The sequence below is a fragment of the Sitophilus oryzae genome, unplaced genomic scaffold (genome assembly GCF_002938485.1).
Source record: "Sitophilus oryzae breed Bouriz unplaced genomic scaffold, Soryzae_2.0 scaffold_1745_pilon_pilon, whole genome shotgun sequence".
Classification (NCBI taxonomy): Eukaryota; Metazoa; Arthropoda; class Insecta; order Coleoptera; family Curculionidae; genus Sitophilus; species Sitophilus oryzae.
Genome location: NW_022146441.1, coordinates 2257359 through 2276516, shown reverse-complemented (window position 1 = coordinate 2276516; position 19158 = coordinate 2257359). Strand labels below are relative to the sequence as shown.

Genomic DNA, 19158 nt, shown 5'->3' with positions numbered 1-19158 from the left:
TTGATTCTAGGGTGTAGAGGTTCGATAAGAAGGGATTTTTCGAAATTCCAGTTCCAAGGGGGTGAAACCACCCCTCAAATATTACAATATTTTTTATTTAAAAAACGGTCAAGTTTCCGAAAAAACGCTTAAACACGTATATTTTATTTTGTTTTTTGCACATATTATAGGATTTTTTAAAAATGTATACAGGGTGTTTCGAAAAATATGGTCATTGTTTAATCACGATCCTGCTTAAAGCGCTTGACGTAAAAAGCTGATTTTTGAAAAACGGATTGGCTTTAGGGTGTAGAGGTTCGATAAGAAGGGATTTTTCGAAACTCGAATTCTAAGGGGGTGAAACCACCCCTCAAATATTAGAATATTCTTTTATTTAAAAACCGGTGAGTTTTTTGGAAAAACTCTTAAACACGTATATTTTATTTTCTAGTTTTACATATTTTAAGATTTTTTAAAAATTTATCCAGGGTGTTTCATAAAATATGACCACTGAGTAATCACGATTCTGCTTAAACTGCTTAACGTTTAAAGCTGATTTTTGGCAAAGGGATTGACTGTGGGGTGTAGAGGTTCAACAAGGAGGGGTTTCTCGAATCTCAAATTCCAAGAGGGTGAAAACGCCCCTCAAATATTACAATATTTGTTATTTAAAAAACGGTTAGTCTTTCGGGAAAACGCTTGGCCACGCATAATTTATTTTGTTTTTTACATATTTTGAATTTTCTAAAAAATCATACGGGGTGTTCCAAAAAGTTGGGTAATTGATTAACCATTTAAAAATCAAAAGTTGTAGTCATTTCCGGCGAAACAGGAAGTGACAGAAAACAATTGAATTCGTCAATCAATCTTAATTTATGTCATATGCTAACATACCAAATCTCGTTTTTTTTATCTGAAAAAATAAAAAAGTTATAGGGGTGAGCCACTTTTGAGACGCAACCGGTATATCTCTCCATCGTCGAAAGCAAAAAACATACAGAACAAATAAAAAAACTATTTGAAATATCTAAATACAACTATACAAGAACATTTTAGTTTTTTTTCAACAGATACGTCTATAAAAACCGTTTTTTTACGACTAATTCGAGTCAGATTGTTTTGTTATGAACCGTATGTTACAATTTCAAAAAAAACATATTCAAAAATGTAAAAAGTTGACATATAATATGTCATTCTATTCAGAGTGGCATTTTTTATCAAATAATATAAAAAAATACCGACGGTGTCACTTAAAAATCAAAAGTTGTAGACATTGTCGGTGAAACAGGAAGTGACCGAAAACAATTGAGTACGTCAATCAATCCTAATTTATGTCATATACTAACGCACCAAATCACGTTTTTTTTATCTGAAAAAACAAAAAAATTATAGGGGTGAGCCAAATTCAAAGGGGTATAATATATTTTTTCCGACAAAAAAATGATTTTTTAATAAGTCTCGCAACGTCGCAGGCCACCTAGCCGAAGCAGAAAGGCAGCAGATCAATCGAGTCAAGGGCGGGTGTGAAGTTCAAGGATTGCACTGTTGAAAAGGTCCGGGACGTATTGCACGCGAAAACTTAACTATATGTTACGTACGATTATCCTTAAAAAAGTTTGTGGCTTGTTAAAACAAGAGTGGAGAAGAGATATTCATATTATATAGAGATTATTATATTTTTAAGGTTTGGTTTAGTTTTTATTAGATAATTAATTTCATTCATAGTGACTGGGTTTTGTGCTATAACCAAAATCTTTAAAAATTATAAAATAATAGTTTAAAGTTTAGAGAAAAGGTAAAAAAGATAGAATTATCTTAATAAGTTACTTTTTTGCTTCATTTGAATCCTACAACTACTTTTCATTTAAGAAGAAAAAAAAAGTAAAATGATACCTAACAAAAATAATAAATAAAATACAAGTAAAATAATTAATATAAATAAAATGTGCAAAAAAGAAATTATAAAAATAAACTCTTTTTAGAATTAAAGATAGTACCGAACCATGTGATCATACTTTTAACCAGGTAAACCAGCTATAATGGAATCAATAAGAAATATTTATTTATTTTTATAAATAAAATTACCAAAAAAAAATAAATATTGTTCTAGAACAGACAGGATACAGAATAATACGAATATATCAGAAACATCTATTCATATTTTAGACGAATAAAAGAATTAAGAAAGTGTAGACAAATCAAGGAAAACAGGTCCACCACTTAAAAAGAAAAAGAGGAAAACAAGAAGAAATAAAGCCTAAAATTAATTATGATAACAATAAAGCCATTAAAACTAAATAAAGTCATAATATAGAAACATAAAAATAATTAAATAAACTTCAATAAAAAACAGCAAAGCAAAGCTAAAGAAAATTAAATTAATTTATTTTTTTCAATAAAATAAAAAAAATAAATAAAAAATGCCGAAATAATGTTGATTATGAATTACCTTAGTTAATGAAAGTCTTGTTATTTTTCCACGAGGGTAACATAAAGAAAAAACAACCAAAATTCAGTGTCACTATTTGTCTAACCTCACTTTTAAACTAATTAAAAAAAAAGGTCAATTTTAACTCACCTCTACAACTTTAAGGTTTTGTTTATCCAGCAGGAACTCCATAGACTTGTGAGGTCTTCCGGAGTGCCCCTGTTGCCCCTCGGCTTTTTGGGGCACTTGCAAGCGAGGCTCCTGTCCCAAATCTAGTAGACTGCGGGCTTTGGCATTAGCCCCACTAGTGATAACCTAGAAAAACACATATTTAAGATTAATTTAGTGCAAAAAATATGGTTTATATATTATAAAATGATTTTTTTCGATATAAAATTATTTTTTAGTTAATTTTAGTTGTAGAGTGATGTTATACAATAATTATATAAGCTAGCAGGTTAAAGATTTGTCCGTGACGTGGTCATCGATTGTTTTAGCGTGTTGTATTTTCATAGGTACGATAACCTATATACATAATTTAACGAATTTTTGAGGTTAAGTATGTGCCTGATATAGAAGAAAAAGAAAAGAACATGCAAAATTTTAAATAGATATTTTACATTAATTTTTTCCATAGCAACTGTTAAAATTCCTTTATATCTATCAAAAATAGTAGATAAAATAGTACTTTAACCGCAAGAGTAGATTAAATGATGACTTTAACAGCGAGGATAGGTTAAAAACTTTATTTCTTCTCGCACGTTTTTTAATTGCTTCCATTTTTGAAAATTTTTGTATTCCTTTCCATAAGTTATTCGGGATTTAAATGGAAGTAGTTTGGATATGGCGTTTGTCGCCTCAGCCTGAATATCTGTTGGTAATTTACTTATTTCGTTTTGAGCCATTTCCGGCTCCAATTCAATCAGCAATCGACACGAAAGAGAATTAAAAATATTGACTCAAAACTGACAACTAAAGAGACAGCTTTATTTATTTGTCAAATTACATAGAAACCAACGCCAACCCAGCTCAATATTTTTTCTACTCATAATAAATTTCTTGAAATAATAATTTCTGAATATTTTTTAAAACTCGCTATGGAAAAAATATTTTTTTATACACGACGATAAAATTGCATTATCGTGTCCCGAAATTAATTCACATTAATCTTTCCGGTCGACGATAAAATACCATTTTATCGTCTTGTATAAAAAATAACTGTCATTTATTAGCTGATATATAGGAAAAATAATGTTTTAAAAATTTTTAAAATTATTCCAAGGCTAATTAACATATTTTATTTTAAAAATATAGCTAAATTTTTTTAAAGAGTGTTTTTTTTTATAAATTTAAAGTCACAAGGGTATAATGGATTTTCAAACTGATAATAATTGTTATAATTACATTTTGCAATGGTATGATAATCTATGGAATTAGGACAAATGTACGAAATCAATTTTTATATATATTTTGTAATAGGTATTATAGTCATGGTTGTTATGTTTTACACATTTTCTTAAAAGACAAAAGTTTTCTCTGCTTTATAAAGCAGGGTTAAATTAAAGCACTTGGTGATGAAATTTAGCTTCCGTGCTCCCTAATCTAAATAACAGTAGTTTTAACAAAATCGGTGACTTGACTAAAATCGCCAATTACCATGACTATTATTTCTATCAAAAATAACATAATTATACCAGTGTATGTATGGAAAAAAGTCGAAAAATCTCCCCAAAGAAGATAAAAATAAAAACTTGAATTTAGACACATATCTTTATAAATGAACGATAAATTAAAGCACAACGGGCCTTGATAATGAAATTTAGCCTCCCTATAACAAATTTGAGGTTATATCAAAGTACTTTGACACCTTTTAAACAACACGTAACCTTTAAGATTTGAAAAAAACTTCGTTTAACTCGACTCACCGTAACTTCGGTGTCCAGATCCGTCTCGATGAGCCCCATCGGTCCTTCCATGGAAGCATTCCCCCGCGTCCGGCGCCCCAAATCGCCGCCCGACGTCGCGACGCTGCCCGAATCGATAGTGCGTCGCCGGCGTCGGTCGTCGCCGGTGGCGCCATAATCCGGCGCCTGCGCACCCTGAGAGGGGTGTTTCTTGACGCTGGCGTGAACGACGCGCGGCGGGGGTTGTTTGGGCAGGGGCGGCTTGGCCATCAGGGGAGCCTGGTTGGTAGGGACGTTGTTGTTTTCGGGACCCTTTAAAGGGATGTAGATGTATTCGGGTTTGGTGGTGTTCTGGTTGGTTATTGGACGCGAGTGAACTGTAAGGAAGAGAAAATTGTTGTTAGTGAAAAAATAGACTTTGTTTGGGTTTTTGTTATTACCGATTCTTAACCGTCCTAGAACTGTATAATATATTGGACTTGAAAGATTCTATGTAAAATTCTTACTTAAAAGATAATGTTTAGTGAAAGTACTTTTTTATTTATAAACATTTCTTTAATTCTGTTTTTAGTGTTTGTTCTTATAGCAGCAACATAGATACATTATCTGTAAAAATTTCAACTGTCTAGCTATAACGGTTCATAAGATATACCTTTGGGACAGACGGACGGACGGACGGACGGATAGCGAAGTCTTAATAATAGGGTTCCCGTTTCTACCCTTTGGGTACGGAACCCTGAAAACCGTAGTAAACTATAGTCTCTCCAATAAAAATATCCTTGACAGTTTTAATTCTAAAGCAGTTATTTTGATTTATAGAAAAATAAGTTGGGTACAATTGAACTTCAAAGCGGGAAATAAATAGATTTAAATATTTTTAAGTTAAAAAATTAAGCATTTATTTTTTAGAGATGAGATTTGATTTTTTTAGTACGAAAAGGTCTCTAACTTGTATTATACAGGGTGGTCCGAACTATATTCCGGAAACTTCGGCTGCATATTCTGCAGATAAAAGCTTCTGCAGAGCAGTAAAAAAGTTCGTATAAATGTATGTCCTAAAATGCTTAGTTTCGGAGATACAGGGTGTAGAAGTTTCATTTTTATTTCGATTTTGTCCAAATAATTTCTGAAGTAATTCGGAATGAAGTAAAATTTGGGATCTAAATTGATAATTTAGATTCCAAATATCCCCAGAATCATTACCGCTAGCGATTTTTCCCAAGAGATCTTTTTTACGTAAAAAACGTCGTAAATATACAGGGTTGTTCACCACATACGACACGGAGTATTGTAGCTAAACGATGAGATTTTTACAAATTGTAAGTTTTGGGTTCGATGAAGGACTATTGGAGGTACAATTTAAAAATAATTTTACAAGATACAGAGTGTCCCAAATAAGTAAAAAATATCAAAGTTGTAATGGAATACCCTGTATATTATTACATTTTTAGTTTCTACGATTAAAATAAAGGTAAATTTGATTAAGGTTTATTATACTTAAACCTTACCGTATTTTCAATTTTGTGAAATTGCAGTAAAAATTTTAAGGCTTCATTTCTCCAAGAGTATCAAAGTTTTTAATACTAAATATTTACTGAAGTTTATTTACTGATCAGTTATTGTGTTGCAATAATAAAATTAATACTACCTTATACAGAGTGTCTAAAAATGTATTTTAAATAATTATTAGCTTCAAACGGCAATAACTTGTTTAATTTAAATGGAACACCCTGTATATTTTACGAGAATCAGATGCACAATTTAATTGTCTATCAAATTATATTATACCATTTTTTACCTATCTCTTTAAGTTTCCGTAGAAAATGCATTTTCTTGTAATTTAGAACCTATTTATCAATATACCCATGGACTATTGACATTTTAGATTATTTTTAAAGATGTACCAAATTTTTAAAGAGTACAGATACTAATATTGTCGATAATTAATTTAAATATTTGTTAAAGAGGATCAATTAATATGATTCCAGTATTCAAACTACATTAACTGACTGTTTGCGTTGATTAATAATAATTGCTCCAAATACTAAAAAACTGAATTTTGTATGGGCATTAGACAGTGTGATAAAAAGTAACACCTTAAAAATGATATTTCATTTTTAATAAATGCTTATTTATAATAACAGAGACTTTAATTTGATAACTTATTATTATATTGATTTCTGACTCAAATCCACATTTATATAAAATAATTTATTAACGAACACAATTAAGTATGTAATTAATTAGTATATGGGCGGAAATAATGGTGTTATACTTAATTAATGGTATACTCTTTTATAAAGATTTAAATAGTTTTCTTTTTGCATACAAATAATGGGCTAGTAATATTATCGTTTTGCTAAAAACGATAATATTACTAGTCTGTACATTTTGTACATTTGTTGCTTTAAAAACAATCTAAAATGTCAATATTCCATGGATATATTGATAAATGAGGTCTAAATTATAAGAAAATGCATTTCTACGAAAACTTGAAGGGATAGGAAAAAAATGGTATAATACAATTTGATAGACAATTTAATTGTGCATCTGATTCTCCTAAAATATACAGGGCATTCCATTTAAATTAAAGAAGTTATTGCCGTTTGAAGCTAATAATTATTTAAAATAAATTTTTAGACACTCTGTATAAGGTAGTATTATTTTTATTATTGCAACACAATAACTGATCAATAAATAAACTTCAGTAAATATTTAGTATTAAAAACTTTGATACCCTTGGAGAAATGAAGCCTTAAAATTTTTACTGCAATTTCACAAAATTGTAAATATTTCAAAAACTGTAAGGTTTAAGTATAATAAACCTTAATCAAATTTACCTTTATTTTAATCGTAGAAACTAAAAATGTAATATTCCAGGGTGTTCCATTTAAAAAAATACAACTTTGATATTTTTTATTTATTTGGGACACTCTGTATCTTGTAAAAATATTTTTAAATTGTAGCTCTAATAGTCCTTCAACGAACCCCAAACTTACAATTTGTAAAAATCTCATCGTTTAGCTACAATACTCCGTGTCGTATGTGGTGAACAAGCCTGTATATTTTTTTACTCAGTAGTTTTATACAGGTACGGACGAAAAGTTATTACTTTTCAAACCAGTTAAAAAATATGTAGGTGGCGCCCTCTACAAGTAGGAGTCATATTGACATCAAAATAAAATTTCTCAAAAAAATGTCAAAAAACATCCGGATGCTAATTTTCATCCAAACATTGATGTTACTTCAGAAATTATTTGGAAAAAATCGAAACAAAAATGAAATTTCTACACCCTGTATCTAAGAAACTAAGCATTTTAGGACATACATTTGTACGAACTTTTTACTTATTTATAATTGCAGAACATGCTGAACAAAGTTTCCGGAATACAGCTCGGGCCACCCTGTACATCTGTTTAAATAAATATATACTATATACACTTGATTATTCCGCACAGCATCTTTCTAATACCATAAACTAACGTGTCTATGAATCATCTGGTATATGTTTAACATTAGTTACATAACAAACTATTAAGTAGTCAGTTATATAAATCTCGCTACATCTCTGACAGTGTAAATATTTAAAACAGTACCGTAAAATGGGTGGAATAGAAACATAGTGGTGAATAGAAACAAAATTTCTGAAAAAAATCAAATCACGATTAAAAATATTCAAAGTAAAAAGAGTCGACATATCTAATTTTTCTATCATTGGTAATACACAATAAAATGTAAAAACTATATTTTTATCTATGGCAGCACTGTTTCTGTCAATCCGCTGATCAATAAATGTGAGATCGATTTATCACCTATTTTGTATGGCGCGAAAACTTTATAAATAAAATATTTATTTTTAAAGTAATACTTAAGCTGGTACATGTAAGTTGTTATATTATATGTATTGTTAATTATTGCTAAACCTACTTAAATATGTAATAATTTACTGTTTCTAATCACCTTGTTGGAAATAGAATAGATAAAAACCTTAACATCAATGTGTGTTTCTATTCTCCCGAATAGCAGGTGAATAGAAACACAAATGTTATTTTTATTTAATATTTATATGCATATTTTTCAAAAATCAAATTGTATGTATACGCAAAGAACAAACAAAGACCCATGTTTTAAAATATTCGGGAAAATAATATCACATTTTTATCAACCGGTATATCGCTAAAAGCCTACGAAACTGTTTCTATTCACCCCATTTTACGGTATAGTTAAAATTACATTTATAATAATACCATACGATCGAAAAAAACCGTCAGGGATGGCTTGGAAATGAGAATCACTATCATTAAATATAATATACCGATTTGGTCAATTTAGAAGTGTGGTCTGGACTTTAACGTGTGTAAGACAGAGAATAATATAAACGACCGGTTGACAGACAGAGAGACAAAATCAAAAGCGGCATACAGTGTTGCCGGTTTTTACGTTTGTAGGAAAATTTGTGTAGAAAAAAAATAAACTATTTTAGAAACTTTCATGTATACTGCTGAAATGAAGATGATAATATATCTAAGCTAAATATAATCTATTACGTCTGTAGTAAAATGAGTAACTAATTGTGAAAAATAAGGTTCCAACTCTAGATGCAACATTTTCCATAAATACCAGCAATAAAATCCAGCAATACAGCAAAGAAGAAATGTATCAACCCAATTTTTATCTCTTTTTAATACATTTAATTTTCAATTAAGCTGCCTACATTATTGTCTTACACGTTAAAATCCAGACCACACTTTTAAAATGACCAAATCAGTATACGCCAGCAGTACTAATATCACAGATAAAAACAAAAAGGAATTTTTTTGTTTTATTTTTATGTGTAATATCACTCGCTGAACCTTGGTACACTATTATTTCACACCCTGTATAATGTCATTGGAAAACGGAGTACAGTAATAATTCTGTTACTCTAACCGGTGCTTGTTTTAATTCAGTTAGTTATCATTTTTATTCAAACTAATTTTCCTAACAACATAGTTATTACCCTAGATTACGTGGATAAGTAAATCACTATGGAAACTACCGCAAACATATCAACGACTTCCATTTATCTTCTTTTTTTATTGCACACGCGGTGCTGCTACTCTATCTATCCTTGTCGAGGACCTATCGTCCGCGCGCCAAATTTGAACATTAATTTTAAAAGTATGCATGTGGCTTAATATAAATAAAAGAACAAATGAATACTTTACTTGACTATGAAAAGATAATTCGGGGACCTTAATATTAGAACTTTCACACACTAAACACTTTCTACGAGTATTTAGAAAGTCCAACGAAAAAAAATAGAAATATAATTGCACAAACTTAAAATTAACTTCTCATTGAACACACTTGCATCTTTGACTATATAAAAGCGGTCGATAAAAGGGTAATTAATACAATTTTTAAATTAAAAAACGTAAAAAACAAGCGTCGTTACACAATAGAAATAAGATTATGACATGATTATGACAATATGATGACAATGAAAAGTTAGTTTCCATAACAATGCATAATTTGTACTTTCTAAACCGTATAAAATTGTGATTTTTTTGGAAATACGTGCAACTTGTAATGCGCAAAGTAAGGTCCTAGAGAAAGACAAACCTATTAAACGTCTCATAAGTGCAATAAAGGAGGGTGGAAAATGGCATGTCGTGATGTTGGAGACATATTTTTTAATGCTAAACTTATATGGCTTTGATTTATCCATGTCAGTATAATGTATATTATCAAGGGTTATTACAAATAAAAAAAATATCTTTTTCTAACCGTTTTTCATGTTCATCTTAGACATAGTGTAACTTCTTCCTGACAACTTGTATTTTACACCACTGTCTGTAATAATATTGGATCTCTCTCTTCTCCTTTTATCACACACAGCGACACCTGTTGTCTTAATCGCGGCACTAAACACACAGAAAAAGTTAGTTTCAGCGCGGAAAACTAGAGAAAATCTCGGGATTTTCGCAGACGTTGTTTTCGATCAAGGGTCTGAAAACGCACTACCGGAGAATTATAAACAACGGTAGCCTCGCGAACTGGTTTAATGTTGATTTAACAATTTTTATCGACTGTTGCGCATTGCCAAATACCTCTCGAAATAGTATTAATTTATTTGTTTGTTGCACCGGGTGATTTTTTTTTCAATATCCGCAGTTGGCAATGTCAGAAAACCGCAGACTAAGGTTAAAATTACTACAGAGGTATAAATAACAACATAATTAATTAATTAGTCATTATTTTGAAATGCCATACGATCGAGAAAAAAAAACGGCGTCATAGACGGCCGAGGAATGTCATTCGATGAGAATTTCGGCGAGGTCAATCTCTTGGCCCGTACTGTTCTTTATTTTTTAATGGCGCTTACTGCCAGTTGGCCTTAAGAAATTTGTAATTTATTTTTATATTGAGGAAAAATGATTTTTAAATGGCGTAATTTAACATTCGGGAAAATATAATTTTTTGGAAATAGATTTGAGTGGCGGGAAACATTCTAACCTTTTTAAATCTTTCTATAATCTATAATTGGTGTTAATTTTTGAAAAATCTTATGTCAGTTTTTAGTAATTGAAGTAATATTAAATTAATAGTAATTGTTTAATTTTTTTTCTAAAATTTTCCTAAGTTAGTTCCTTTATTAGTTGATGATAAAGAACTTCACAGTTTTCTATACTTAAGAAAATAAATCTGTTTTCAATCTGAATTTATTGTTTTTAAAGATCATTTGTCAACTGTATTTTTTACTACTCTGAATTTATAACCGTACGTGTTAAATCCTTTTAACCAGGTGTTCTAATAGCTCTTGGGGTGTTGTTCGTATCCCCTATTTTAAAAAGGCTTATAAATCTAGGGTGATCGACTTACTGTAAAGGGTAGAATATTTAATAATCGTCTGTAATAGAAATGTATTTATAGTTATTATATTGGGGCTAAAATGAATACTTGGCTAATCTGAAAAATAACCAGCAATTTTGCAAACTAATTAAACGCTCTGATATTTTGAAGGAACCAATGCATTTTTGCAAAAATTGCAGGTAATCAGCAGCTAGTTTACAATCTAACAGTCAACTAAACTCGTAAACTAGATAAAAATTAACGGTGCTTAAATTTTCAAAATTGCTACTTAATTTTAGGATTAGCCACCTCAAAAATCTAACCTTATCTTGTTCTTATCCAGAGATAGAACATTTGACGAATACATACAGGCCGCAAACGAATTAACGACTAAAAAGGAAAGATAAAAAGGAATGCGGTAGGATAAGACAGCTGGGCTCACTAATTATTTTCACTCATTTGTGTGACCGGTAGGTTAAAAATTGTAGAAATTTATTTGGAAAATCATAAAAGCCATTATACATCATAGTTAAGGGATTCAATTCCGGGATTTCGGGATCCCGACGTTTTTTATCGGATTTTTTCAATCCCGGGATCCCGGGAAAATAATAACAGATCCCGGGATATTATATAATATAGTAAAACGCTATTTTTAAGGTTGTATATGCAAAAACTTTCTTTTAGTTGAATTCCTTATAGCGCCGCCGCCGCGCGCCGCACAGTGCTTCGTCCCATGGACAAAAATCGAAAAAAAATTAAAAATTTACTAATATCTGAATATGTAATTTTATACTTATAGCAATGTTCAACCATCCTGTATATTATTTTTCATAAACAGCGTTTTTTGTTAGCAAATATTTTCACCAAAAATAAATTTTTCGATCATTATCTTATCAGTGAAAAGAATAACATTCATAGTAGTTCTGTATATTATGAAGTTAAACGGTACGTACTTAATTGAAAGTCACTATGGATATTGTTAAACAAGGTATGTACTTTAAATTTATTTCTAAACAAGTTCGTGATTGTTTAGTTTTTATTTATTTTTTAAGATGATTCTTAAATGGGTATAAACATTTTACGTTTTCAAACTTCAAAAAGGCATTTAAAAAAAACATATCAAAACATATCGTATTTATTGAATATTTTTGTTGCGTTATTCATACACTTTTAATTTTTGTATAGTTCACCTGCGTCTGCTTGCGACGAACTTTATTTTATAATACTTTTCAGATGGAGTAAAATTGATAAGCAATGCCGATTTGGTTAATACTTGGCTTGATCATAAGGACAAGAACTTAAAATTATTTGTATTTCAAAAAATGTGTTCTTTATTAGATATTGATGAACCTTCCAGTCAAATGAGACACCACTTGTGCCTGAAAAAGCCCACTATGTTGGAGCGAAACGTCGCATAAAAAAGTTTCCATCTTTCAATTTATTATAAAACCTCATACCCAAGAAAAGGAAAAAATAATATTTGTATATGGTCTATTAAAGAGGTAACTATTAACATCCAAACCCCTCATACAAAAAAAAGGACAGTAACAACGCGAAAAAGTAAACATATTAGAAAATAATGTACAGAAATATCTTATATGTGAGGGTGCTTCATCTACCTGTGATTTGGATACTATAAATTTGGAAGATTCTGTCAGCAGTGATTCTTCTGAATCAGAGTAGTTACAATCTATGCATTTTGTTGTCCTAAAGTAAATTTATAGTATCTTAAGTTTTTTTTTAATTAAATATAACATTAATGTTTCTTTTTCATTACTGAAAAACATTTTTATCTTATATCAGGCTTATATTGTAGGAATCATGTTCTAAAGTTATTTCAATTCATTTTTATCACAGGGATTTATTTAATACTTACACCGTTTTCATACTATAAATTATTATTTCCTTAGATGGAACACAGCTCCAACATTTTTATTATTTATAAGATTTTTTTTCATAAACGTGGGACTAAGAACATCATCATTTAGTACAATGAGAGTACTCATCATTTGTGTCAAATAAACCTAGTTTGAATAAATTACCTACAATAAAAGAGAAGTTTTGCATTTTTGTCCTCTAGAGCCATATGTCCGAAGCACTGTGGCGCCGCCGACAAGCGATACGTCGGTGATTCCCGGAATAATAAAAAACTTTTGAAACAAGATGTAGCAAACCTTTTAAAACGACTAGATATAACAAGTAAAATCATATTAGATTCTTCAGATAGTTCGGAATCGGATGAAGATTTGCCAATTGCTACTATTCAGAACAGGTACCAGGGGTGCAACTTTGTTCATGTTTCAAAGCGATAGCAAAGTAATTTGTAGCTTGATGCACTATGTTCAGTAGCAACATCGATTTGTAGCGATATTCTGATTTCTCGCTTTGTGGCGAGGCGACAGTCTAGACACGTGTGCAAGAGTGTGATAGTGATACCATATTTCGCAGCATTTGAGCGACACTAGTTTTGCAATGAACATAGTATCGATCTGGTTTCGACATCGCTTCTAAACGATCGGTTGCTAACTTGAACAAAGTCGCACCCCAGGCCTTCTTTGAATAAGAAGACTAAGGAAGGAGCATATCAAAAATCTTAGGTACACCGCGATGGGCCTCAAATATGGCCGACTTAAATTCCGGTTTATCAGTGTCGTTCTAATTTTATTTAAAAAAATGTAAAACTATGATGTAGGGTAGACGTGGGGTAGACTCAATAATTTCTTGTTTTATTTTACGTTGTGAATAAATGTTGGTAGTTATTAAAATTGTTATAAAAATATATAATTCTAATAAAAATAGATAAGTTATAATAAGTATTTATTAACACAAACATCCGATACGCTACTGAAGCAGGTAAGTCAAATTAACGTATCTAAATTCTTTGACATCTAATCTTTGACAAGTAATAAATAAAAGCTAAAATGCAAGAAAAATATATAATTTAGTTAATTTAAGTGAATTTCATAAATAATCGGTTTACTACACGTATGTATATTATATAGTCACTTACTAGCGAAAAGTTGTTCCATTATTTCACTCAATTTTTGCCGAGATCTACCGCACGCTACACAACCAACTATTTTAGAGTCTTTTTCGATAAATCGCGATAGTGTCACTGTTAATTTAAGTTCTGTCACAATTTCCATCTAGATTTACTACCTTTATATAGCTATCAGTAGTAGAATAAATAATAAATAACATAAAATAAGCTCCGTAAAGACTGACAAATCCACAAAATTTCAAATCAAATTCAAATGTGTCAAATGAATCGTCAAACAGAACTGTCAAGGATCCCCACCATAGAGAGCTTTTATGGTGGCTTTTCCGCCCACCATGCATGAATACATGGATAGCATTATGCTCCTTCCTTAGTCTTCTTATTCAAAGCAGGCCTTAAATGATGACCTGTCATTTTCGGAGAGGCTAGATGAAGCGTTAACCAAAAAAATGTCAAATTGAATGACAGTGCCACCAGTAATAAAAACTGAAAACTTGGAAGCCCAAATAAAAAATGAAATGGATACGTTCCAGAAGAGCGGACAACGTGGAACAAACTTACAACTAGCTTTTGATCTTTTAAGTACAATACCGCCTACAAGTGTAGAATCGGAAAGGTGTTTTCCGTCAGCAGGCTTGATAGTTACAAAATTTCGTTCTGCTATGGGAGATGACACAATAGACAATATTATATTTTTGCGCTATTTTTTTAAAAATATGGAATAATATTATCAGTCCAGTTTCTTTTTTGTTTTGTTTGAGATTTTTAATTTTTGTTTAATGTTATTTAAGAAGAATATTTACTTATTTTTGTGTTCCAAACACTTTGTTTTTGTTTTAACTAATTAACGTTAATTTTAATAAAATGTTCTTTGAAACTAACATTGGTAACATTATTACTGAAATCTCGGGATCCCGAGATTCGGGGTTAAGAAGAATCCCGGGATCCCGACAACATAAAATTGTCCGGGATTGAATACTCTAATCATAGTATAATACCTGTGATATAGTCCGTGAAACGAATAACTTTGAATTTGACAGTTCCCGCGGGCTTTTCTAGCGTTAATTTTATTAGGTTAGCAACTTGCGGCCATGCTGACGCAATGCAGTCTCTAATAGAACAGCCTCGGAGCGAGATTTATGACGTCACGCTAACATAATTATTCCTTATATTTGACTATGGCTGAAATCGTACTCCATAGTCAATGTGATAGTTTTAGTGTTAAGAATAATAATTTAAAAAAATATGTGGTCAACTTTTGACAAGTTTATATTAGTTTATTAATTGCAGTAAACATTATGTGGTTTGTGGTGTGAATATTTTATATGCAATTTTTTGGATTATATTCGACACTATTTTTTTTATATGACACAACACTGATGAAGGCTATAATGTTAGCCGAAACGTTTTTTTAAACCAAAAAAAAAATAATGAAAAACCAAATGAAAACTTAATCAGCGTTTTTCCCGAACCTAAATCCCAAGAAAATCAAGAATTTCAGAATAATTTTACATTATAAAATGACAGCGATCTTTATTTCATAGCCATCGCTGACGCATTTTTTTCTATGATATTGTATTATTTGCAAATATAATTTTTCGAACATTGATACTTGCAAAATATATGTACATATAAATTTTGTGAATGCAAATAATAATAAATCACTATTAGTATATATTGAATGTTTTTGTTAAATTAGATCGATTTTCAAACCCCAAAATTTAAAATATATTTTACATTTTACCCATTATCTTATGTACCTATTCATTATTTGTATATTGTAAAACATTTGCTGCATTTGTATGGTTCATAGTTTATTTGCCAAAGTATTTATTACTATAAATAGGTATATATTATATTTATTAATCGTATATTATGTATATTTCATGTAAACTATATCATTTTTAAAATACAAACCAAAAATACGAGGAATAATTATGTTTTCCATGTATTCTACAACATATTTATTAATCCGTATCTAATTAGCGTGACGTCATAAATCTCGCTCCGAGGCTGTTCTATTAGAGACGGCATTGGTCTGATATTTAGAAATGTCAAAAGCTGATGACATTGTACTTTTGACAATTATGCCATTTCGTGTTGATTTTTGCAAGAAGAGGAAGAACTGTCACTTGTTTTATTATTTTCCTTTTCTATTTCACGAAAGTAAAAAGAGTTACCTATCTGATTCGTTCCGGCACTCAATTTAAAGAATACTTAAATCATCAGTAACTTTTTTGATAGAGGGATTTTATATTTGCCATGTTGGTAAAAAATAACGGTCAAAATTCAAAGTTATTCATTTTATAGACTATAATACCTAGACCTAGAAGAATACCAAATCTGAGATAGGACCATATTAGAAAATTAGCAGGGATATCTTGGGCCCGCATATCCAACAATAGATAACAATGGGCCCATCTACAAAGATAGTATCTAAATATGTGAGGAACGTTACACTATAATTGGATATAATTGAATAAGCTGAAAATGATGATGGCGATAATACCTAGGCCTCATAATAGTCTTAGAAATAAGCAAATACGGTACAGATTTTAGAGACTGCTCTACAATTTCGTGGTAAACGCCAACAAACAGTGCTCTTTCAGAAGTGCGTTCAATAGGAAACGCATTGTTGGAGGCTTTTAATTAACCAAACAAAAAGAAATAACTACTAACTGTAAATCTGTTTTGGTATGTATGACCGTGTCAGTCAAAACAAAAAGCTAACTGTAAGCCGACGCAACAGCATTATCGTTAAATCTGATCAATGACTAATGGCTAAACGCCGAGAAACATCCTATACATAAGATGCGTAACTTACAAGGGAACGTCAAAAACATTTTAATATATCACATACAAAGAGTAAACAATTTTGGATTGTTTACAGGATCTCTTTCAATCCCTGTTCATACAAAAAAAAGTGAGTCTAAAAACATATACAGGGTTGTTCGCCACATACGACACGGGGTATTGTAACTAAACGATTATATTTTTACAAATTTCAAGTTTTGGGTTCGATGTAGGACTATTAGAGGTACAATTTAAAAATAATTTTACAAGATACAGAGTATCCCAAATAAGTAAAAAATATCAAAGTTGTAGTTTTTTAAATGGAACACCCTGTATATTATTACATTTTTAGTTTCTACGATTAAAATAAAGGTAAATTTGATTAAGGTTTATTATACTTCAACCTTACCGTTTTTGAAATATTTTCAATTTTGTGAAATTGCAGTAAAACTTTTAAGGCTTCATTTCTCCAAGGGTATCAAAGTTTTTTATACTAAATATTTACTGAAGTTGATTTATTGATCAGTTATTGTGTTGCAATAATAAAAATAATACTACCTTATACAGAGTGTCTAAAAATTTATTTTAAATAATTTCTAGCTTTAAACGCCAATAAGTTCTTTAATTTAAATGGAATGCCCTGTATATTTTAGGAGAATCAGATGCACAATTTAATTTTCTATCAAATTGTATTATACCATTTTTTACCTATCCCTACAAGTTTTCGTAGAAAATGCATTTTCTTATAATTTAGACCTCATTTATCGATATACCCATGGAATATTGACATTTGAGATTGTTTTTAAAGCAACAAATGTACAAAATGTACAGGCTAGTAATATTATCGTTTTTAGCAAAACAGCCCATTTGTATGCAAAAAGAAAACTATTTAAATCTTTATAAAAGAGTATACAATTAATTAAATATAACACCATTATTTCCGCCCATATACTAATTAATTACATACTTAATTGTGTTCGTTAATAAATTATTCTAAATAAATGTGGATTTGAGTCAGAAATCAATATAATAATAAGTTATCACAATTAAAGTCTCTGTTGTTACAAATAAGCATTTATTAAAAAATGAAATATCATTTTTAAGGTGTTACTTTTTATCACACTGTCTAATACCCATACGAAATTCAGTTTTTTAGTATTTGGAGCAATTATTATTAATCAACGCAAACAGTCAGTTCATGTAGTTTGAATACTGGAATCATATTAATTGGTCCTCTTTAACAAATATTTAAACAGTTTTTTTAATTTTTTTAATGAAATAAACGAATTATATCGACAATATTAGCATCTGTACTCTTTAAAAATTTGGTACATCTTTAAAAACAATCTGAAATGTCAATATTCCACGGGTATATTGATAAATGAGGTCTAAATTATAAGAAAATACATTTTCTACGAAAACTTGAAGGGATAAGTAAAAAATGGTATAACACAATTTGATAGACAATTAAATTGTGCATCTGATTCTCCTAAAATATACAGGGCGTTCCATTTAAATTAAACAAGTTATTGCCGTTTGAAGCTAATAATTATTTAAAATAAATTTTTAGACACTCTGTATAAGGTAGTATTATTTTTATTATTGCAACACAATAACTGATCAATAAATAAACCAGTAAATATTTAGTATTAAAAACTTTGATACCCTTGGAGAAATGAAGCCTTAAAATTTTTACTGCAATTTCACAAAATTGAAAATATTTCAAAAACGGTAAGGTTTAAGTATCATAAACCTTAATCAAATTTACCTTTATTTTAATCGTAGAAACTAAAAATGTAATAATATACAGGGTGTTTCATTTAAAAAAATACAACTTAGATATTGTTTACTTATTTGGGACACTCTGTATCATGTAAAATTATTTTTAAATTGTACCTCTAATAGTCCTTCATCGAACCCAAAACTTACAATTTGTAAAGATCTCATCGTTTAGCTACAATACTCCGTGTCGTATGTGGTGAACAACCCTGTATATATATATATTATACAGGGTGAGTCTTAAATAAGTGCAAATATTTTAAGGCTGGTAGATCTCGATAAAGAAACATATTTTCTCTTTGCCGTTTTTCAAATAAGTCCAAAATAACCGAGTTAATTTGCTTTGAAAAAAAATATATATTTTTTGCTTAAATTTTGAAAACCACTGGATCTTTTCTGGGTTATCTTTCTTGTAAATTTAATCTACTACCTATGTTGCCGTA

General features: G+C 30.0%; 1 protein-coding gene across 5 annotated transcripts in view; it reads right to left on the bottom strand.

The window, feature by feature from the left end:
* The window catches only part of LOC115881940, a 167357-nt gene that overhangs the window by 39407 nt on the left and 108792 nt on the right, over positions 1–19158 (bottom strand). For all 5 annotated transcript variants that reach the window (XM_030899667.1, XM_030899670.1, XM_030899669.1 and 2 more), the window contains exons 10-11: positions 4333–4688; positions 2558–2722 (exon numbers count right to left, since the gene is read on the bottom strand). In XM_030899667.1, the coding sequence (XP_030755527.1) occupies positions 2558–2722; positions 4333–4688 (521 nt within the window). The remainder of the gene's footprint in view (positions 1–2557; positions 2723–4332; positions 4689–19158) is intronic.